Source organism: Myotis nattereri (genome assembly GCF_964212035.1).
Source record: "Myotis nattereri genome assembly, chromosome: 1".
NCBI classification, from domain to species: domain Eukaryota; kingdom Metazoa; phylum Chordata; class Mammalia; order Chiroptera; family Vespertilionidae; genus Myotis; species Myotis nattereri.
In genome coordinates, this window is record NC_138075.1 from 67,696,805 (window position 1) to 67,720,826 (window position 24,022).

General features: G+C 37.1%; 1 protein-coding gene across 1 annotated transcript in view; it reads right to left on the minus strand.

Moving 5' to 3' along the window:
- Positions 1 to 771: 771 nt before the first annotated feature.
- Positions 772 to 24,022, minus strand: part of KNL1 (kinetochore scaffold 1) — a 68,080-nt gene continuing 44,829 nt past the window's right edge. Inside the window, exons 11-26 of the mRNA XM_081112959.1 lie at positions 21,737 to 21,872; positions 21,253 to 21,320; positions 20,211 to 20,309; positions 17,134 to 17,249; positions 14,453 to 14,543; positions 13,755 to 13,871; positions 12,975 to 13,062; positions 10,999 to 11,076; positions 10,795 to 10,834; positions 9,359 to 9,460; positions 7,207 to 7,307; positions 4,364 to 4,432; positions 3,567 to 3,676; positions 3,254 to 3,372; positions 2,227 to 2,349; positions 772 to 1,466 (exon numbers count right to left, since the gene is read on the minus strand). Of these exons, the coding sequence (XP_080969085.1) occupies positions 1,352 to 1,466; positions 2,227 to 2,349; positions 3,254 to 3,372; positions 3,567 to 3,676; positions 4,364 to 4,432; positions 7,207 to 7,307; positions 9,359 to 9,460; positions 10,795 to 10,834; positions 10,999 to 11,076; positions 12,975 to 13,062; positions 13,755 to 13,871; positions 14,453 to 14,543; positions 17,134 to 17,249; positions 20,211 to 20,309; positions 21,253 to 21,320; positions 21,737 to 21,872 (1,572 nt within the window). The 3' untranslated portion in view covers positions 772 to 1,351. The remainder of the gene's footprint in view (positions 1,467 to 2,226; positions 2,350 to 3,253; positions 3,373 to 3,566; positions 3,677 to 4,363; positions 4,433 to 7,206; positions 7,308 to 9,358; positions 9,461 to 10,794; positions 10,835 to 10,998; positions 11,077 to 12,974; positions 13,063 to 13,754; positions 13,872 to 14,452; positions 14,544 to 17,133; positions 17,250 to 20,210; positions 20,310 to 21,252; positions 21,321 to 21,736; positions 21,873 to 24,022) is intronic.

Sequence of the window (24,022 nt, forward strand, 5' to 3'; positions counted from 1 at the left end):
AGCTCAATTGGTGAGAGCATTGTTCTGATACACCTAGAGGGAGTTTTCTTTGTCATAGCTTCAGAGGCCTTTTGGATAGATGGTAAAAACACTCTTTAATTCATAAGGAGATGCTGCTTAAAAAATATTTCATATAATAAACTTATTTTAATAGTGCAAAAAATAACCTGCTTCTAATCAGTAAAGGAAAACTTCCAAAAATTTTAAAAATAGGCAATATTTTGAAAATAAAAATAAAAATCAATAAGTAAATATTACAATTATGTACTCCAGACACAAGAAAGCAGAAATCATCATTACAAGCCAAATCATTTTGGAACTGATAATTCCAGGTTACCAAAATGCATAAAACTTCTACTTTTAGGCTTACAGAAAAGAAATAAAACAACTCCAGTAAGAAAAGTAATTTAAGTTACCTGGGAAACAGAGCATATTGATAAATTTAAAAGTTTTTCAAGGAGGTCATGGAAATAGGGAACATCTACATCTTGGTTTGTATGGCAAATGAGTTGTGTTGACTTTTAAAGCTTAAAAGACCATGTAATCTTTTGACTAATAACTCAGAAGTTCAAAGCAAACCAAGAGAGAAACACAGGACTTTAACCTAATCTTCAAATTAGGTTAAAGTAAAATTTTAAGATGAATTAGTTTAAAAATGTTAATATATTTTAGGTTAGAATTAAATATAAACAAAAATGGTCATGATTAGGATTTGACTAATGTTTGGGTAAGAGTCTTTTCTATTTGTTTATATCACAGATAATGCGCAATCAATTTAAATGGATATTTTTATTTTTTCATATTAAGAAAGGTATAGCTTCAAAAACCAATACTTATACTAAATTCATTACTACTGCCAGAATTTGACAAAACTGCTGTTTTGGGTGTTATATTATTTAAAGTGTAATTATTTAATAAAAGGAGTTGAGAATATCGCTATAAGGCAACCTTCAGAAAGATAGAAACTGCCTTATGGTATCTCTCTAAACATCACTGGGTATTTCTATATATCTCCTTACTACATCACAAACACAAAATCAATATTAATATATTTACATATATATATACTGGGCCAAAATCAATGATCTTTCCCTACAAAATTATACTTTCTACCACTTAAACTTTTAGTAGAAAAATAAGCAAGTTGATAGCAGTCTATTTGAAGCCTTTCATTATTCCTGACTGTAGAGCTTTAAAAATTAACCCTACCAATTAACTAGAAAATCATCAGAAGGAATTTACTAGGCTTCTTTCTAGGACCTGAAGATGAAGATTAAACAGCAATGGAGACTCCAACATAAATCATTATTAAGTGTACTGTGCTTGGTTGTTACAGCTGTGGCCCAAGGGTCTACTGGTGGAAATTGCAGTCCCGAAGCAGATCTTGGTAAATTTGCTTGACTAGATTCTTTAGGTAGTTGTCCTCCAGTGGCACTTTAGATAGAAGGGCAGAAATTTCATCATGGCTGGAAAGAACAAAAGGTTAATTAATTTTTCTGGAAACTTACACTTATCTCCATTTCAGTGGAACTCGTGTTTTGTTTTGTTTTGTATAGTCTCTGAGTCTCCCAGGAAGCACAAATAGGCATTTCTGGAAGTAATTAAACTATTCAGTTTGAAATGAGAGTCTGAAAACAAAGCCTAAGAACCAATTTTACATGCAATTATGAGTTAGCTTGGCCTAGCTGCTTTCTCAGGCTATAAAAATCTAAACTGTTGGACTGTTGGTATTTACTGATGGATTTTAGGTGCGCACATTCTAAATTCTGCCATTTTACAATCTGTCAGCGGTGTGTCTAAAAAGTCACACAATATATAGTAGGAATTAAATATTCTTAGGTCTTGTTCTATAGGCTAATTGAGAAAAGCATTATGACTGCACAGCTTTTTAAATGATTATTCTGTTTTAAGAGCATAAAAGGTGTTCATATATGACCTGGGCTACCCGTATGCAGGATTTTTTCCTTAATTCCTATTTTAAGTAAGAGGATTAAAAAAGTGGATCCAGTATGAAAAAACAGACCAGTGGTCTCCAGCAGCCTCTGGACATAACAGTGAATGTCACTGATCTTAAAAGAACAAATTCCTCAAAATGAAGTCAGAGATAAGTAACATTTGACTCTCATTATGGTCTGTCATTTGCTGACCACTTTGAAGGATCTTTCAAATAATATAACAGAGGTAAAACAGTAATTGGAAGTGCTAACCTGCTGGCCCTTCACTCACCTGATGTTTCCAAGGTGATTTTTAATGGAGAAAGGTAATAGGACAGATGGATAATGTGCTGAGAGAGACAACATTATCTCAAACTTTGCAAATGCTGCAGAGCTGGAGAATAAAAGCCTCAATCTGTAAAAGACAAAATCCTCAATTAAAATACAAAACAAAACCAGAATAAAACACAAATATACTTTCCTTTTACAATGGCATGTGAAACTTAGGTGTACATTATTTTTCCTTTTTTAAAAATATGTTTTTATAGATCTTGAGAGAGAGGAAGGGAGAGGGAGAAAGAAACATCAATATGAGAGCAGCTACCTCCTGCATGCCACCCTACTGGGGATCAAGATCACAACCTGGGCATGTGCCTTGACCAGGAATCGAACAGGTGACCTCTAGGTACATGGGACGATGCTTAACCAAGTGAGCCACACTGGCAGGGCAGGTGTACATTATTTTTTGTCCTTATCAGATAGACAGAAGGTATAACATCTGGAACAAAATATTATTATGATTGGCTTTTCATTACTAGTTATGAAACTCAAAATATTTTTAAAAGTTTTCTACTATTTACTTTTATGATTGAACTGTGCCCTCCCCCCAATTCATATGTTGAAGCCTTAACCCCAGTGCACCTCAGCATATGGCCTTATTTAGAAATAAGGTCATTGCAGTTAAGATGAGGTCTACTGAAGTATGGAGAGTTCCTAATCCAAAATTACTGGTGTCCTTATAAACAGAGGACATTTGAACACAAACGTACACACAGGAAGAACATCATGTGAAGATGAACACAGATGGTGAGGTTACATATTTACAAGCCAAGGAATGCCAAATATTGCCAGCAAATCACCAGAAGTTAGGAGAGAGGCATAAAACAGATTCTCTTTCACAGCCCTCAAAAGGAACCAACCATGCTGACCCCTCGCTCTCAGACTTCCAGCCTCCAGAACTGTGAGATAATAAATTTCTGTTGTTTAAGCTACCCAGTTTGTAGTACACTTGTATGGCAGCCCTAGAGAACTATACTTACTCAGTATTATTTACATCTATATTCATTAGGTTATAATTTGGTCCCCATCTCTTTAAAAACTCAATTTCCTCTCCAAGGAGTCTGCAATGGCTTACTACCAGTGAGATTTCTTGAAGCATCTAGGAAAAACAAAAGAAAAAAAAATTATAAAAACATTTCAGTGTTTAGTGGCTCTTTAATAAAGAATCCCCCAAAGTTAAGTGATTTAATATATTTATCATTTCATGATACACTATTACACAAATAAAATTTTAGTTTTGCTTTTTGGGACAGATAACATAATTTGCCTTTATATACTTCAATTAGAATTTACCTTGGATACCTGATGCTGTGTTGTACATTTCTTCTTCCAGGATTCCTGTTCCTCAATATACTGAAAAATAAGCTTATGAACTAAAAGGGAGGAAGGAGGAGCTTTATCCTCTGAGGAAGGAAGAAAATAAACCAAAAACAGGGTATTAATTATTCAAATATTTTATATAAATATATAAGCTAGAAAAAAGAAAATATATAAACTAGAAATATTATACAAACTAAAAATACCTTCAAACTACTAGGTGTCTAAGTATCTTTATTTTCAAAGACATAAATCAGAATATATAATTTACATAAGACAGTCTTATAAAAATATAAATTTTTATCACATACAGAATAAAACTTGGTTAAGAGCATAGGCTTATATGTAACATAAACCTGTGTTTAAATCCTGTCTTTCCTTACTACCTGAATGATCCTAAGCACAACACATTTCTTTTGAGCTGTAGGTCCCTAATTTGTAAAAAGGGGAATAATACCTTCCTCATAGTGTTGATGTAAGTAATACACATGCCTAATAGAGAACAAATACTCACAATGGTAATTTTTAGATTACGGAATTAGCTATTATTAATCACTGTTCAAGGCTTAGTCATAATAATAAAAAATAATTTCTTTTAAAACCTACCCAATATTTGGAACATTATCCTAGCAGTCTATTTCTACTACACATTTCTAAAGACAAATTATTATTCTTAGTGTTTATATTTAACTTAGTATGGGAGAATTCTCAAGGAGCGATTCACACCTGTAAATTTCCAACACGTTTTTAATGGCAAAATGCTTTGAACTTACCATCTAACAGAGACTGAAAATTCAGGCCAACGATCCTCCTATTAGCCTTGTTCAGGAAAGGGAGGCCAACTACGGAGAATCAGAATAAGGACAGTATTTCTTTTCATTATCTGATTGTAAACTATATACAACTCAAGTACTTTAGAGTCCTACTCTTTCTGGGTAGCAGGACATTTTCATAGGCAGTTGAAGGTATATACTTGAATCATATAATTCCCTCTATATGGTAAAGGCTCCCCTGGACTGCTGAACTATACTGATTGGCAGGCCTGTGAAAGAAACTTAAGCCGTAACTGGTTTGGCTCAGTGGATAGAGTGTCGGTCTGCGGACTCAAGGGTCCCAGGTTCGATGCCAGTCAAGGACATGTACCTTGGTTGCGAGCACATCCCCAGTAGGGGGTGTGCAGGAGGCAGCTGATCGATGTTTCTCTCTCATTGATGTTTCTAACTCTCTGTCCCTCTTCCTTCCTCTCTGTGAAAAATCAATAAAATATATTTTTTTAAAAAGAAAGAAACTTAAGGTGTAATATATTTATAATATATTAAGGCCTCCTCCTTTGCTCCTTAACTGGTGTGCAAAGATATTATTTTCAGGAACCATATAAAGAGGTTGTGACCTCCCACACCTACTATCTTTGCCCAAATACAGTAAAAATCATTTATGTTTTTAGTATTACGGTAATGAGTTTTAGGTAACCAGAATAGTTGTTTGCTTCGCCAGATTCTAGAGTTATCTCCCATCTCTCAAATTCTGATTCTTTTTACTTTGGATACAATCATGAGGCAAATAGACACAATCAATCTATACTCTTAGGAAGCTTACAATTCAGGGGAACACACAGATAACTGCAGTAATAAACACACCAAGAACTACAAACTGTAATAAAAATTATCAAGGAAAACTGCAGGAAGCAATGAGAACATGTAACAGGAGGGCAAGTAGCAGAGGGAATAGGTAGAATAGATAAAACTTTCCTGAGAAAGTGATAATTAAGCTGTGCTTATAAGAATTATTAGAAACTTATGTAGTGAAGAGGGGGTGCTATCTAAACATTTGTGTTTCCTCCAAATTCGTATGTTGAAATCCTAATGTCCAATGTGATGGTATAAGGAAGTGGGACCTTTGGGAGATGCATAGGTCATATGGGTAGAGACCTCTTATAAAAGAGATCCTAGAGAGCTAGGCTGGCCTTTTGTCATGTGAGGATACAATCAGAAGCATGCAACCTGGAATAGGGCCCTCACCTGGCCATGTTGGCTTCCTAATCTCAGATTTCCAGCTTCCAGAACTGTGATAAACATCTGTTGCCTAAAAGCTTCTCAGTTTATGGTATTTTTATTATAGCGGCCCAAATGGACTAAGACAGGGAAAGAGCTCCCAGGAATAAAAAACATCAGTATGTAGGTGCTGAAGTAAAATAGAATATGACTGAGAATAAAAAACCATGATCTGTCAAAGCAGGGGTGGGGAACATCCGGCCCATGGGCCATATAAGGCCTGTGAAATCATTTGGTCTGACCCTGCCAGGCATTAGGGGCGAGTTAATTAAATGTTTGACCAAATATGAGCAGGCTAATTTTTAAGTTGATAATTGTGTATGGTGAATGATGTTATAAATATCCAAATGACCCTTGGCAGAAAAAAGTTTCCCCACCCCTGTTTTAAGGAAATAAAAGAAATTCATTGTGCCTGACATAAATATAACAATGTAAGAAGAGGCAGGAAAAGGAGGAAAAAAGAGCTTTACAGGTTATATTAAATATTTTGGTCATTAGTCTAAGAGCAGTAGGTGCATGATCAGATTTCCAACAATCATTATAGCTACAGAAGGAGAATGAATTGGAGAGGAAAAAGGGAAGATCCAGAAAGACCATCTAGGTTAGAGATGACGATGGACAGAAGAGGCAAAAAAAGTGGATTAATATTAAGTTAAAATCAGTCTTATTAATGATTTAAATATACCTGGTAAGGGAGAAAGAGATATAGAGTGATTCCTAAGTTTTAATTTTGTACCTGAATGGAAGTTGATGCTATTCACTGAGAAAGGGAACTTTTCAAGAGAGACATGTTTAGAGGCTGGAAGAATATAAAGATCCTTAATTCCAATTTGGCCATGTTTACCCATGGTTGGCTATGATGAAATTAACTGTTTCAAGAGAAAAGACCTAAAGATACTAACAGACAAATCCAACAAAACAGCTAGTACTCTCTCCGGTCACCATATAGTGATGTCTACCTACTCTGATGAGCCCACCAATATATACGGGACTTCCAATTAAGTTTTAGATCAACTGAAGTACAAAAATATAGTCAAGAGTCACCAGCTATTAGAATAAATTCTCTATCACAAAAGACACAGAAGAAAGGAACTCACAGTAAATAGATTTGAATAGCATATTGATCAATATTTGGGTAGGCAAAATTTGTACTGTACAAAGGGCACTTTCATTAGCTGAATTTTTAGAATATATATATTTTTACTGATTTCAGAGAAGAAGGGAGGTGGATATAGAGAGGAAAACATTGATGAGAGAGGCTGCCTCCTGCCCACCCGCTACTAGGGAGCGAGCCCACAACCCAGGCATGTGCCCTGACTGGGAATCCGAACGTTGACCTGGTTCATGGTCCGATGCTCAACCACTGAGCCACACCAGCCAGGCTGAATTTTTATTTTACTCTTTATCTAATAAAATAAAAATAAAATTCTATTCTCACTAATTGAGGTGACCACCTCTTCTAAGAGTTTCAGTAGTGCTTTAATGTTAATAGTTATTATATTAAAATAAAGATTTGAGTTTAGCCATAAAGTTTTCTGCAGAATTATCTTACTTTTGCTACTCACCTACTGGCTCTCCAAAAGTGATGGTGAGTTCTACTGTGTCATAAAGAAAGGTGAATACAGCTTGATCATCACTCCACTCAATGACATCCCATTCAGACAAGCTGGAGAGATAAACAAGTCAAAAAAATTTGTTTTTGAGATAAAAGAAGAGAGTTAACTTCAGATACTACCCGAAAAGTACCAGCAGCAGCTGCTAGTTTTTGACTGGATTGGGAGACAACTTATTTATTAAATATGTTTTTATTGCCTGGCCAGCATGGCTTAGTAGCTGAGTGTCAACATATGAACCAGAAGGTCACAGTTCAAATCTTAGTCAGGGCATATGCTCAAGTTGCAGGCTCTACCCCCAGTGTGGGGCATGCAGGAGGCAGCCAATCAATGATTCTCTCTCATCATTGATGTTTCTCTCTTCCTCTCTGAAATCAATATCCTATATAATAAAAGGGTAATATGCAAACTGACCCTAACAGCAGAAAGACTGGTCACTATGACACACACTGACCACCAGGGGGCAGACACTCAACGCAGGAGCATCCCCTTGGTGGTCAGTGCGCTCCCACAGGGGGAGCTCTGCTCAGCCACAAGCCAGGCTGATGGCTGCCAGTACAGTGGTGGTGGTAGGAGCCTCTCCCGCCTCCTCAGCAGCACTAAGGATGTCTGACTGCAGCTTAGGCCTGCTCCCTGATGGCAAGTGGCCATCCCCTGAGGGCTGCCGGGCTGCCTGAGGGGTCCCAGACTGCGAGAGGGCACAGGCCGGGCTGAGGGACCCCCGCCTCGAGTGCACAAAATTTTGTGCACCAGGCCTCTAGTGTGTGTGTGTGTGTGTGTATATATATATATATATATATATATATATATATATATATATATTTAAAGTATATGTTTTTATTGTTTTTAGAGAGATAGGAAGGGACAGGGGAGAGAGAGAGAGAAAGAGAAACAAACATCGAATGGCTGCTTCCTGCATTCCTCCTACAGGGGATCAAGCCCGCAACTCTGGAATGTGCCCTGATTGCAACCCAGGTATGTGCTCTGACTGGGAATTTGGTGCATGGGATGAGGCTCAACCAACTGAGCCATACCAGCCAGGGCAGAAGACAACATTTTAAAAATATATGTTTTTATTGATTTCAGAGAAGGAGAGGTAGAGAGAGAGAGAAACATCAATGGTGAGAGAGAATCATTGATTGCCTACCTCCTGCACACCCCCCTACTGGGGACTGAGCACACAACCCAGGTATGTGCCCTGACCAGGAATTGAACCATGACTTCCTGGTTCATAGGTTGATGCTCAACCCCACTGAGCCACGCCGGCAGGGCAGGAGACAACATTTTAATTCAAATATTGTGAATGTACAAAGATGCTTTTGAAAGAAATAAGCAATATTTTAAAATTTTAATTCCACAGCTCTCTCATATTGTATATGTTCTTTCTTTGTTTTGTTTTTTTAATTTTATCTTTATTGCTGAGATTAAAAATGGCAGTAGAGTAAGTGGATGCTGCACCAACATGCTCCCAGAACCAAATTGAAATTGTAACTAAAATACAGAAAAACTTCCTGAAGAATAATTGAAGACTCGCTGGAGAGAACCCTGGTAACTGAGGATGGAAAGTGAAGACCACATAGAGACTGGTAGGAGGGGTGGAGGCGCAAAAGGGCTGGCCGGGCTCCCACAAACAGCAATTAAAGTTCTGGAGAAATATCTCAGCTGGGAGGTTTGCCATTGAGAATTCTGGAGTCTAATCCCAAAGCAGGGCCACCTAGCAAAGAGCACCAGAACTGAGAAAGGTACCCACCTATTTTTATTATTGAAAATATTATAGATGTCGCTCTTTTTTTTTCTCACCTTGTATACTTTCAACTTAGTATCGAGTACATTAACTGTTTTTGAGGCTACATTGGTTAAAAACAGTGATACATACTACAAAAACATGTCACTGGGGGATAGGGGAGGCTAGGGGACTGTCTAGAGCGGGGGGGAAAAATGGACACATATGTAATACCCTTTGTAATACTTTAAGCAATAAAATAAAATAAAAAAAATAAAAATAAAAAAAAATAAAAACATGTCAAATGCTTTATCTAGTAGGTTTAGACAACCACAAAGGCACAGGATAAAATGCAAACTAATGCCACTAGTTTTTCCTTACCTCAACTGATCCAGCAGCTCTTCAGTTGTATTTGTTTGTTTTTGCATGAAGTCTATTTGAGCAAGGGTCTGCTCTTTCTGTACCTCTAGTTCTGAGAGATTTCTGCAAAAAAAGTATTCACAGAAAGGTAAGTCCATTGTTAGAGAATTCATACTCTATTAAAATAAAAGGTTTATGACAAGAAGTTACATGCTAGATGGCTCCCCAAAGAGGTGAATGGCATCCATTTTTGCATTCTCAAATGGGTTTTTAGAAAGAGCATTAATCTAGAAACATAGGTCTATTTAGGAAAGGCCTAAATCAATGGCTCTCAAATTAGAATCCATAAAGATACCCTTAGGGTTTCTCATGTTCTTTGAGATTATTAAAATTTATATTTTCATTTTTATAATAAAATATAAGCATAATGCAGATTATGAGATTGCTTACCTTAAAACTGAGACATACCATAATTTCAGTGCCTTCATTTGGTTTAATTTAGTTTATTAGATCTAAATAGAACTGATGCTTTATTAGTCATTTTGTTAGCATCAATTTAATTTCACCCAAACAATATCACCTGTCAAATTAATGTTATCAACTATAATTTTACTGGTTTTGTCATTATTTATATTTGATCTTAAGTCTTTTAGTTAAATAAAATTCATGAGTATAAGAAATATACACCTCTTTTTATACTTAGTAATACTTACTTAAGTATACTATAAAAATAGTTTAATGCTAGGTTTATTTCCTTTAAAAGGATCCTGAGCCCTGGCCAGTGTAGCTCAGTTGGTAGGAGTGTCGTCCCATACACCAAAAGGTCTTGGGTTCAATTGCCAGTCAGGGCACATACCTGGATTTCGGGTTCAATCCCTGGCCCCAGTCGGGGCTCATGTGGGAGGCAAGCAATCAATGTTTTTCTCTCATATCAATGTCTCTCCCCCACCTCCCACCTTCCTGTCTCTCTAAAAATCAATGAAAAAATATCCTCGGGCCAAAACCGGTTTGGCTCAGTGGATAGAGCGTCGGCCTACGGACTGAAGGGTCCTAGGTTCGATTCCGGTCAAGGGCGTGTACCTGGGTTGCGGGCACATCCCCAGTGGGAGATGTGCAGGAGGCGGCTGATCGATGTTTCTCTCTCATCGATGTTTCTAACTTTCTATCTCTCCCCCTTCCTCTCTGTAAAAAATCAATTAAATATATTTTAAAAAAAAATATCCTTGGATGAGGATTAAAAAAACCACAAAAAACCTGTTATTATTCAAATTTGAGAAATACTGCCTTGAAGTAATGCCCTGTCAACAATAGTGCTTAGAAAATATTGACAACCCCGGGGTGAAGGTCAAAGCCCCGAGTCAGCCTTAGTCAATAATCATGTTCCCAATCTTATCAGGGTAGAAAGTCATTTACCCTAATGAAGTTTCGCATATTTTTTAACACTCAAGAAGGCTGACCTTTGAAGCTTTTCTTCTTCTGTTTTCAGCTGTTCCAGTTCTTTGAAAAGAAAAATAAAAACAAATCTATCAGAGTAGACACACTAAAATGTTGCTACAAAAATCATCCATTTATTGAAAATTCAAGCTCAATTAATGTCACCTAAATAATCACAGAACAAAAGGGTGTGTTCCCCCATTTATCTTTTTGATTAATTCAGTTACCTTTCTCTGCAGCTCTCATTTCAGAATCCCATTCTTCCACAGGATTGTCTTTCTCTTCATTCTCTAAATTCTTACTTTCTAAAGTAGACAATGTGCATTAGAATAACCCAGTCAAAAATAATTTAAAAACTGGACATGAAAAGATAAATGCTCCTAAAATGATTTAAGCATATCTGACAAACACTCATCTTTCCCCCACCTTTCCTTGCCAATAAAGCACTGAGACATAATTTCATACAAAAACTTGCTTCTAGTAGCAGACAACTGAACTTTGAGCCAGATAGCAATGATCGCCAGTAGCAGCTTTTCAAGGACCATTCTGAATTGGAAATTGTTTATATAAATTTGCATAATCAAAATTATTGTTAGGCAACTCTAACAATAACCCTGTGGACTAAGCAAGAACAGATACTGCATGCACACACATTTAAAATTTTTTATTTAATTTGTTTCTCAAACCTTGGAGTCATCCAGTAATAGTGTCAATAACGAAGGAAAAAAACCCACAAACACACCTTGGAGTCATCCTTAAAATTCCGTTCTCTCCTCCCAATCCAAACCAAGTCTAGATTCTTACCTCAAAAAATTATTTTGTTGAATCTTTTTTTCCTCCACCATCACCAGCTTTCCTTAATATAAGCTACCATACTTTGTTTTTTAAAAATTTGATTTGAGAGAGAGAAAAATATCAATTTATTATGCCACTTGTTTATGCATTCATTGGTTGATTCTTGTATGTGCCCCGATTGGGGATCAAACCTGAAACCTCGGTGTATCGAGACGATGCTCTTAACCAACTGAGCTACCCTGCCAGGGTACTGTCCTTTCTTAACTATACCAGTCTTACTAGTACATTTACTCTTGATTTATTCAAATCCCAACTCTACACTTCAGCCAGTGCTTAACACCCTTCAAATGCCTGTTCACTATTCTTTAAAAAAGTCAAAATTCCTTAAGAGGACCTCTCTGGCCTGGCCCTTAGTGACATCTCCAGCTTTACCTCAGACAATGTTCCCGTTTGCTCATAGGTCATTGTTCAGCCATCGAGCTACACCAGCCAGAGCAAAAGGCTCATTTTTAAAATGGAGATAAGTTCATCTATTAAAAACAGATTACAGTCCTAGCCAGTTTGTCCCAGTAGATAGAGCATCAGCCTGTGGACTGAAAGGTCCCAGGTTTGATTCCGGTCAAGGGCACATGCCCGGTTGTGGGCTAGATCCCCAGTAGGGGCGTACAGGAGACAGCCAATCAATGATTCTTTCTCATCATTTATGTTTCTATCTCTCTCTCCCTTTTTTTCCTCTCTGAAATCAATAAAATATATATTTTTTTAAAAATTGGCATCTTAAAAAAAAGAAAGAAAAACAAAACCAATGACCAATTGGATACCCACATCCAAAAAACCCCCAAAAAACCCAAAAAGAAACCACACACAAAAAAACAAATTATGGTCTAGGTCAGCGGTTCTCAACCTATGGGTCGCGACCCCTTTGGGGGTCAAATGACCCTTTTACAGGGGTCACCTAAGACCATCAGAAAACACATATATAATTACATATTGTTTTTGTGATTAATTACTATGCTTTAATTATGTTCAATTTGTAACAATAAAAATACATCCTGCATATCAGATATTTACATTACGATTCATAACAGTAGCAAAATTACAGTTATGAAGTAGCAACGAAAATAATGTTATGGTTGGGGGTCACCACAACATGAGGAACTGTATTAAAGGGTCGCGGCTTTAGGAAGGTTGAGAACCACTGGTCTAGGTTATGAAGAGCTTTCCAATTTGGGGCATCTCTTGTTGATAGTGTTATGAAGGAGTATAGTAAAGGAGCTTTAATTTTATCTAATTTAATATCTCAAGCTACTGATACAAGGCTTCAGCATAGTGATACCAGCAATCTGTACGAAAGGAAGCATTTAGACAAAATTAAATTTTCTTTTGAAAAAATTTCCAAATACTTTACCTATTTTCACCTGAGTGAGACAGTTAGCAATCTTCTTAAGTATGTTGTCCATCTCATCTATTTTTAACTGAAGTTTCTCCCTCTCATTCTAAACACACAATATTATAGACTGTCAAGTTAAAGTTCCAAACAAAACATTATAACATTATCATGTTTCAAACAGCTGATATAACTGCTATGTCTAAATTATAAACAAGGCAGATCTTAAAATGAAGGTCAAAGTTGCCAGTCTAGACTTAAATTTTACTTAAAAAAAAAAAAAAAGAGTTCATTAAAAAATGTTCTATGGTCAAATGAATATGGGAAACACTGGCCCAATAGAATTATGGTATTTTTTTTCTTTTTAGACTTTTAAAGAAAGACATTAATATGGTATCTATTATAATTTCTCTAAAGGGAATATTACATGTTACATTTCCCAGATTTGTTAATAGAAAGTTTATGAATAGGGAACCTTTCTTAAGGAACAATCATTTTGGGACATGCTTCTTTAAACACATACACAAACGTACACAGCTAGGTATGAACTATATGGAAAATAATACTAAAGTATAGTCCTTAGCAATGAAAGATCAGAATCCTATATTGTTTTATTTCGATATGTATAATGGATAACAAATTTGAGATAAGAAATAGGCCCATATTAGTAAAATTACCATAAAGTAATTTTAACACATTAAGCGCCCTGACACTATACTTTCCATCCAGAAGACAAAAGAGTTTGGGCACTTAACATGTTAATAGATCTTTCTTTCTATGTTATTAACTGTGTCAAATTACCTGAGCTGACTGTACCAGTTTGCTATAGAGAGTCACTTTTCCTTGGTGAGTGAAGATTTTAGTCATCTTGGTAAAATGTGATTTTATTTTGTTCAGGTAAATTCCAAAGGCCTTCAGCTGTAAGGAAAAGTCAAAGGCTACAATGTACTAAAACAAATGAGTTGAAAAAGCAAATGATCTGAGAAGGCTGGTTCAGATGATACACACTAAGCTTTGCCCATTCTAGACTCTGATTCCTAAGACAGGGCATTTCTCATTTGCAAATTTAATTCCATTTAATAGTTTACAAGCACAACCAAAAATTTTAGTTTTGATTCCTGCTTTTAATTCACTTTATTTATATTACAAATTTAAAAATGACAGGCTCTTAATAAAACTCTTTTAATATATCAGGGCACATATGAAATGAGTAACTTATTATTTGATAAATTAAATCTTTCCTCATGTAAATCTAAGTGAAAGGCAAACTAAATAAACTTCAATTATATTTCATATATTAAATTGATAATTTCAGGTTTGAAAGAATTATGTATTAACAATTACTCATGTATACTTAAATTAATCCTTGGTAACATATACCTGAGAAGTAAGTTAAAGAACTCATTACTAATTACCAAGTAATAATTGTCTATTTCATAATAAGAATTGTTCAAAATGTCTCTACTAATTCCCATTCAGAAAATGACACACAAACATACCTCCTCATCAGAGCAATGTCTCATTTTCCCCCATAGGTTCCTGTTTACATCAGTCAACAGTTTATCTTGGTTCAATACAGAAAGCTTTAATCTAAAATACAGAAAAGTTAATTAGCATAGAGTTCAGAAGTCGGCTTCAATGAATCAACTCAGATTTACAGGCATAGTAGATCTTCTTAGTTCTTTTTCTACATTAAAAGAGGGGAATTCACTAAAGAACAGTGACCAGCCTTATTATTTTTCAACACTTGTAGAACAGTTCAAGATTATGAATCAAAAAAGCTTCTTGCCTGGCTGGCATGGCTCAGTGGTTGAGCGTCCATTCCTGGTAAGGGCACATGCCCAGGTTGCAGGCTCGATCCCCAGTGTAGGCAGTGCAAGAGGCAGCCAATCAATGATTCTCTCTCTCCCTCTCCCTTCCTCTCTAAAATAAAAAAAATCATATTTAAAAACAAAACAAAAATTCTCACAAATAGAATTCTCAGCCTAATGTTATCAGCATCAGCTTTTTCCAATATGAAAACATGATGCTAATAAAGAATCTTTAAGACCTGTCAATGCATAATTGTGATGTTATTTACTTTTTTTGTTAATTCTCACTTGAGGATATTTTTTCCATTCTTCAGACACAGTGGAAGGGAGAGAGAAAAGGAAAGAGGGAGGGAGAGAGAAACACTGATGCAAGAGAGACACGTGAACTAGCTGCCTCCTGCATGTGCCTCGACCAGGGTTGGGGAGCAAACCCGCATCCCAGGTGTGTGCCCTTGACCGGGAATTGAACCCAAGACCCTTTGGTGCACAGGCCAACGCTCTAACCACTGAGAGACACCCGCCAGAGCTGTAACTAGCCTATATAATAAAAGTCTAATATGCAGGTCGACCGAACAGCAGAATGACCGGTGGAATGACCGGTTGCTATAATGCGCACTGACCACCAGGGGACAGACGCTCAATGCAGGAGCTGCCCCCAGCTTGCAGGTCCCAGGCCAGCCAAGGTGGGTGCCAGCGGGGGCCCCCAATTAACCTGCTGGTCGCCCCACAGATGGGTTCTGATCGCCGGCCAGGCCTAGGGCCCCTACCTGTGCATGAATTTCATGCACCGGGCCTCTAGTTATTTTAAATAAAAGTTCTCAATTCAGTTCAAAGTCCTATCTCACCTTTACAGAATAGCATGTATAAAAGTAGCAAAGATATATATTATTAATCTTTTGTTAATAAGCACAAGAAATAAATCTCTACCAGGGTTCAAAGATATTATATACAGGCATAGAAGTGCAAAATCAAAGAGTAGACCACATCTAAACAGACTATTCATTGTATTTCATTCAAAATAAAACATTCCCAAACAAATTATCAGATGCCCAACTCATTTAAACAACATGAAGAAACTTGTCTGTCTTGTTTAGTGAAGAACCCCAGTACCTAAAATAGTACCTAGACTTAACATATAGTAGGTGCTCAATATGTACATTTATTAAATAAACAAGCCATAATCAGGCAAATCTGCAGTATAATAATTTAACAGCATCTAAAGTCTCTATTTTTAAAAAATATATATATTTTATTGATTTTTTACAGAGAGGAAGGGAGAGGCATAGAGAGTTAGAAACATTGATGCGAGAGAAATATCGATCAGCTGCCTTCTGCACACCCCCTACTGGGGATGTGCCCACAACCAAGGTACATGGCCTTGACCAGAATCGAACCTGGGATCCTTCAGTCCGCAGGCCGACGCTCTATCCACTGAGCCAAACCGGTTAGGGCTAAAGTCTCTATTTTTAAAACTACATACTTTTCTGTTTGTTAGACTGGTTCAAATTTAGTTGGCTAGTTCTACATAAGTATGATATAAACATTATTTTGGGTTGCAAGTCCTGCCCTATCTTTGGGAATCTAGGTACACTGTATCAAATTTGTAAACTAGTCTGCAGCATCTATATATACCAAAGAACTAAACTACAGTCTGAGGAAAGGATGTTCTTTTATACATGCATATCAAAGGCAAATGTGATAAAATTATAAACCCTAAGACATTCCTGATTTTAAGCACTATATAGATATAAGTCTATAAAGAGACATCTCTCTTTTGAAGAAGTTCCTTTGCAATCAATTTATGATATCATAATTTATTAATTATTATTCACTGAGGACACACTTTTTGCTAAAAATGGCATGAAAACATTATATATACAATATTTTCTACTGTTCATATCTACCTGCTGAGTAGGTATTATTATTCCCAGTTTATAGATGTGGAAATAAAGGTTAAATGACTTACATCAGGGGACCTCAAACTTTTTAAACAGGGGGCCAGTTCACTGTCCCTCAGACTGTTGGAGGGCCGGACTATAGTTTAAAAAAAAACTATGAACAAATTCCGATGCACACTGCACATATCTTATTTTGAAGTAAAAAAACAAAACGGGAACAAATACAGTATTTGTATTTGCATGTGGCCCGCGGGCTGTAGTTTGAGAACCCCTGACTTACATAATGTTACATAGTTAGTGTCATAGACAGGATTAAGCTTCAATCTGAAAGCCAAAGCTCTTTCTATAAACATACTGTACTATACCACCGATAATGCCATCAACTTTTTTCTATAGTGTTATTCTCATCAAAACCTTACCACACAGATGTTCACCCATCCAACAAACACAAAAAAATGAAAACTTTCATACTCTTCAATCTTTTGGCGAAGAGCCTCACAATCTTCTCTATAAATCTGTATCTTGGGTCGGTAAACATACTGACTTAACATCAGATCTTCTGGAGTAGGTTGTGTGTTTATAGTAAACTGAAAAACAAACAAACATCAGTCCCTTAAAACTGGTATTTTGAGAACAAATCATGTTTAAGAACTGTTTCAAGTTTCAGAGTGCCTATTTTTAAAAGTTCTACAAAGAAAAATGTGAATACTCTATTAAAATTCTTATACTCAGTAAAGCTGTAAGTTGGAATTTGAATTCAAGTCTCTGACATCAAAGTCCATTTTCCACAGATGTTTAGGGAACTGTATATTCCACTCACATGGGATTTTAAGTGATTTTAAAATGGCTATGTGCTATTTGTCAATTATACCTCAATAAAGCTGGAAAAAAATAAAAATAAAATGGCTATACATTATTTGAAGTAAATCAATACCTAAAAATACATTAGCTTTACCATTTATCTGCATTGTCTTCCTGCCTTTTTTTGTATATTATTTTATTTTTCTAATTTCTTAAAGTATTAATAATTCCTTTATTTTTATTATTTTTTAAAATCTTTATTGTTGAAAGCATTATGTATGCCCCTTTTTACCCCATCAACCCCCTCCAGCCCACCCTCACCCCCCATCCCAGGCTCTCACCACCCCACTGTCTGCATCCATGGGTTATGCATACAAGGTCTTTGGTTGATTACCTCCCACCCACCCACCCTCCCCTGCCTTCCCTCTGAGATTCTACACTCTGTTCCATGCTTCCATGTCTCTGAACTCCATTCATCAGTTTATTTTATTAATTAGATTCCATATGAGTAAGATCATGTGATAACTGTCTTTCTCTGACTGATTTATTTCACTTAGCATGATACTATCCAGGTCCCTCCATGCTCTCTCAAAGGGTAAGAGATTCTTCTTTTTTACTGCTGCATAGTATTGCATGGTATAAATGTACCACAGCCCTTTTTTAAAAAAATATATATTTTATTGATTTTTTACAGAGGGGAAGGGAGAGGGAGAGTTAGAAACATTGATGCGAGAGAAATATCGATCAGCTGCCTTCTGCACACTCCCCAATGGGGATGTGCCCACAACCAAGGCACATGCCCTTGACCGGAATCGAACCTGGGACCCTTGAGTCCGCAGGCTGATGCTCTATCCACTGAGCCAAACCGGTTAGGGCTACCACAGCCTTTTTATCCACTCATCTACTGATGGGCATTTGGGCTGTTTCCAGATCTTAGTTATTGTAAATTGTGCTGCTATGAACATAATTCCTTTATTTTTAGACTCTCTTCTATAACAACTAGAGGCCCAGTGCACAAATTCATGCACGAGTGGGGTCCTGAGGCCTGGCTGGCAATCAGGGCCAGCTTGGGGGAGGGACTGTAGGAGGATGCTGGACGGCCATGGGGAGGGACAGCAGGAAGCTGCTGGCCAGTGGGGGGAGGGACTGTAGGAGGTTGGCTGCCGGCCCAATCTGGGCTGATTGGAGGCCGGTTGGCCAGAGGCAGGGGAGGGACCACAGGAGATTGGACAGCCGCAGAAGGTTGTCTGTGGGAGAGTACTGACCACCAGGGGTGCAGCTCCTGCGTTGAGCATCTGCTCCCTGGTGGTCAGTGAGCGTCATAGTGATGGGTCGACCGGCTGTTCAGTTTAAAGGTCGCTTAGGCTTGTATATACATAGCCTAGAGGCCCAGTGCACGATATTCGTGCACTGGTGGGGGGTAGGGTACCTCAGCCCAGCCTGCACCCTCTTGCAGTCCGAGACCCCTCAGGGGATGTCCGACTGCCAGCTTAGGCCCAATATCTGGGGGGATCGGGCCTAAGCTGGCAGTCGGACATCCCCCCTCGCAGTCTGAGGCCCCTTGCTCCTTACCGCCCACCTGCAGTGGAGGCAGGAGAGGCTCCTGCCACCACCGCTGCGCTCACCAGCCATGAGTCCAGCTTTTGGCTGAGTGGCACTCCCCCTGTGGGAGCACACTAACCACAAGGAAAAGCTCCTGCGTTGAGCATCTGCCCCACGGTGGTCAGTGCGTGTCACAGCGACCAGTCGTTCCACCATTCGATCGATTTGCCTATTAGGTTTTTATTATATAGGAGATATGAGACTTTTAATTTCCTGTTAAGCTTAATTTTTGCTGTATGTTCCATAGATTTGGTATTAAATGTCCTCCCTTTGCTTTCTAAATAGTTTTGATTGCCTCTTTGATATAAGAATTATCTAGCCCAGCCAGCATGGTTCAGTGGTTGAGCAGCAACACATGAACCAGAAGGTCATGGTTCGATTCCCAGTCAGGGCACATGCCCAAATTGCAGGCTCAATCCCCAGTGTGGGGCGTACAGGAGGCAGCTGATCAATGATTCTCTCTCTTCACTAATGTTTCTCTCTCTCTCTCTCTACCTTCCTCTATAAAATTAATTTAAATATCTATTTTCTTTAAAAAGAATTATTTAGAAGTGTTTCTTAATTTTTAAGAACCTAAAGAATGTTTAGTCCTTTTATTAGTACTAATTTTGTTGGATTATGATCAGATGACACGGTCCATAAAATCTCCATTTTTTTCAGTTTGTTAATGTTGTCTTTGTTGCAAGGGCATAACTAATTTTTATAAATGTTCAACAGACTAAAAGGAAAAAATTCTTATGAAAGAGTTACACAGTTTTCTATTAATCTTTTTTAGTTTGTTGATTGTATTGTTCAAATAGTCTATGATCTTACATATTTATTTTGAAAAATGTTTATTAAAAACTGCTATTTTTAGATTTGTTTAATGGTGGGAAAGAGCATATGTTCAGGAAAAAGTATCAAAAACAAAATAGATTGCAAGGAATGAGAAAATAAAATTTCACCTTATGAAAATCCATGACATAAAAAATACCAGTTTTTATGCTAACCACAAATGTATCTATTACAGGAAAACTTCTATAGGAAATTTTGCTTCCTTAGATTTTCTTTTTGTTGCTGAATAAATGCTTACTTTGATGCAGTTTAGTAAATAAGTACAATATATTCTAACTGAGGCAACTATTTTGCCAAGAAATTGCACTTACTTTGGTTGGGAGAGTGCTCTGTCGGGGTTTCTGTATCAAAATGTGGACTTGAAGAAGAATAAAGAATTCCTTTATTGTTATTCTCCCATCTTTGAGTTTCTGAGGGAAGAAAAAAAAAGTTTGCATAACCATTTAAGGCAGTGGTTCTCAAGCTTCCTAATGCCGCAACCCTTTAATACAGTTGCTCATGTTGTGACCCCCAACCATAACATTATTTTCGTTGCTACTTCATAACTGTAATTTTGCTACTGTTATGAATCGTAATGTAAATATCTGATATGCAGGATGTATTTTTATTGTTACAAATTGAACATAATTAAAGCATAGTAATTAATCACAAAAACAATATGTAACTTATATATTTGTTTTCCGATGGTCTTAGGTGACCCCTGTGAAAGGGTCGTTCGACCCCCAAAGGGGTCGCAACCCACAGGTTGAGAACCACTGATTTAAGGTGAGCTCATTTTGATTTTAACCACCTCATTTGTTTCTAAACAGCTTAAAGTATTTTGCATATATTTGTGGAAATACTATCCAGCTATTTGTAAGCTGTACATGAACAGATTTTATCTAAAATTTATTTCTTAAGGTTATTCAGTAACAGTAGAATTGGGAAAAAATAACAAAACTGAGTTCTTCTAATCATTATTTCTACTTCATATTCATATAATTAACTGCCATGTTGGGTCAACAGAGAAAAGAAAACTCCTCTTCTATATATTTAAAACATTTAATAAGCTGGTTGGTATATTTAGTGGTTAGAGTGTCAACCCTCAGACTAAAGGGTCTCAGGTTCAATTCCATCAAGGGCACATAACTTGGTTGCAGGTTTGAGAAGCAACCAATTGAATATGTGTCTCTCTCAGTCGATGTTTCTCTCTCTTTCCCTCCTCCCTCCCTTCCACTGTCTCTAAGTATCAATGGGAAAAATATCCTCAGGTGAGGATTAAAAATAAATGAACATTTCATAATTTTTTAAAAATTAAAAAAGAAAAAAAACTAGGAAATTAGTTGCATTAGAAATGAGAAATACTTAACATACCTCCTTCAAGCTCTCTTCACAAACAGCGTCTGTGAGAAACTGTGGTTCCATCTGACTATTGCGGTATGCTGGAAAGTAAGGCATTCAGGTGATGAACAAGTCAAAATTAAACTGTAAACTTAATTTTTTAGTTATCAATTAGGTGTATGTTAGGTTCATGCTTTTGAAGCTATCCATTAGGATCTTGTTGGGAAGACAGTCATTTGTAGGGCAAAGTATATTACAGTTTTAAAGCTCATTCAATGTTTCTCTACTGAGTTTATAAGCCTCTTAAGGAAATCGCTCTACCCCATGTTGTATTTCACTTCTCCATTTATTAAAATAACTAAGAATTAAATATGAAGCATTATTTTATTTATAAACTACTTATATCCCCCCAAAAGCTTACACAAATTTCAAACATCTCTGAATTGAAATAAAGTTTTTATTAGTCAAGTCAATAAATAACTTCTATTAAAATTAACTTTCATGAACATCATCTTACTGCTGAAGTCCAGAGAGGTCCCATCAGCCTTGATTGAATCCAGAGAACTGCTACAACTAGATGGGGTCCTGCCCAGGCTTTTTATCAACACACTGTTAGCATTTTTATCTGTATCTCCTTCAGCATGATAAAAAGTCTGAAATTATCAATTAAGAAACAACATCAGGATAAAGGTATAACACTGTATACTTATAATGACTGTTTGTTGAACACTAACAGAAATACTTCTAACATAAAATTTATGTATAATATAACTCTTATGAGATCCCTTAGCGAAGAATTCAAATAATTAATATACAACTAAAGCCTTTAGAGTTAAAAGTAATTTTATTTTAAAATACATAGAACTAACTTTTTGCAATACACTGTATAAACAAATTATTTCTCAGTAGTATCTAAGTTATAGCCAGATCCTATGAGCTATCAAATGTTGACCTACCCAATTATTCAACCACTAGCCAACAGAGTCAGGTCTACCACACTACAGAAAACCAGAACAGAGTATCGGCTGTACAAGGTAGTCCTGGCTAGTGTATAGAAAAGAAACATTTCCAGGCTTCAGTGCTTTCTACACTTGATGACCAAGACTCATTTGGCTGAAGTCAAATCCAGTGTAAATCATGTGGTCCTGTTTCTATCATTTTAATCATTTGATTTTACAGCCTTAAATGTCATTTTCATCTGCCTACTTACATATATTTTTGAGGACATTATATTCTTTGTCTAAATGCTAGAATGTAAGTTCCAAGAGAGGAGATTGTTGTCTATCAATTCCCACTGAGGCATTCCTAGCAACCTAAACAGTACCTAGGATATGGCAGATATTCAATATTGAACAAAATAGTACTAATTTTCATAGAATCTATTCCGTTATCTATATATATAAAAGCCCAGCAACTGGAATGGCGGAATGACCAGAACGATGGTGGCTATGACACACACTACGGCAGCCAACCAGCCTGATCAAGGGCCTGACAGGCCCCTCGCCATCCCCAGCTGGCTCTACCCCCCATCAGCCCCCAACACCCAGATCGGGGGCGGGGCTGGCCAGCCAACCATCTGTGGCCCCTCCCCCCAGCCGGCCCAATTGGAGCAGGCCCGCCGGATCCCACCCATGCACAAATTCGTGCACCAGGCCTCTAGTACATTTTATATTACTGCTAGTACTTTCTCAAAGCTTCATAGAGAAACCATTTCCTCAACACCTCCTCTCATAGAACCACTGAAATCACCTTCTAAGCTTACATATTTCTTAAGAGTTTAAAGTTTGTTTTTTATGAACCTCCAATCTATTTTTTTTCAATATATATTTTATTTATTTTTTACAGAGAGGAAGGGAGAGGGATAGAGAGTTAGAAACATCGATGAGAGAGAAACAACGGTCAGCTGCCTCCTGCACACTCCCCACTGGGGATGTGCCCACAACCAAGGTACATGCCCTTGACCGGAATGGAACCTGGGACCCTTGAGTCTGCAGGCTGACGCTCTATCCACTGAGCCAAACCAGTTAGGGCTAACCTCCAATATTTTTAATCTTTATCTCTCCAGCTATAAAACTCAGTTTGAGTGATAGGTTATCCAAATCAGTGTCCCTCAGCTTTAATATTTACGACTTTCTTTCATAAATACAAAATCTCACTTACTTCACTTTGAGATACTGGACCTAGGTATTTCCCCATCCACTAAAGATATGTACTTTCAGTTTCTACATATCCTCATTTGCCAAGAAAATTCTGTCAAGCTTTTCTTTATGCATAATAAAGACTTTTTACCCTCCCAAGTATTTATAACACTGAAGACGACTTTTAAAATTACATGTAGCCCTAGCTGGTTTGGCTCAGTGGATAGATTATTGGCCTGTGGACTAAAGGGTCCTGGGTTTGTTTCCGGTCAAGGGCACATGCCCAGATTACCAGCTTGATACTCATAAGGGGGCATGCAGGAGGCAGCCAATCAATGCTTCTCTCTTATCATTGATGTTTCTAGCTCCCTCTCCCTTCCTCTCTGAAATCAATAAAAATAATTAAAATTACATATACCCTGCCTAGAAATTTTCATATGCAAAACCACAACAAATCACCAAAGGTGACAGAATATTTAGAATTACACAATTTCAACATTAACTTTTATAATACTTTCCATTTCATTTTTTGTGACCATTTGTCACTTCAAATCATTTTTAAGGCTCTAACCAGTTTGGCTCAGTGGACAGAGCATCGGCCTGCGGACTCAAGGGTCCCAGGTTCGATTCTGGTCAAGAGCATGTACCTTGGTTGTCGGCACATC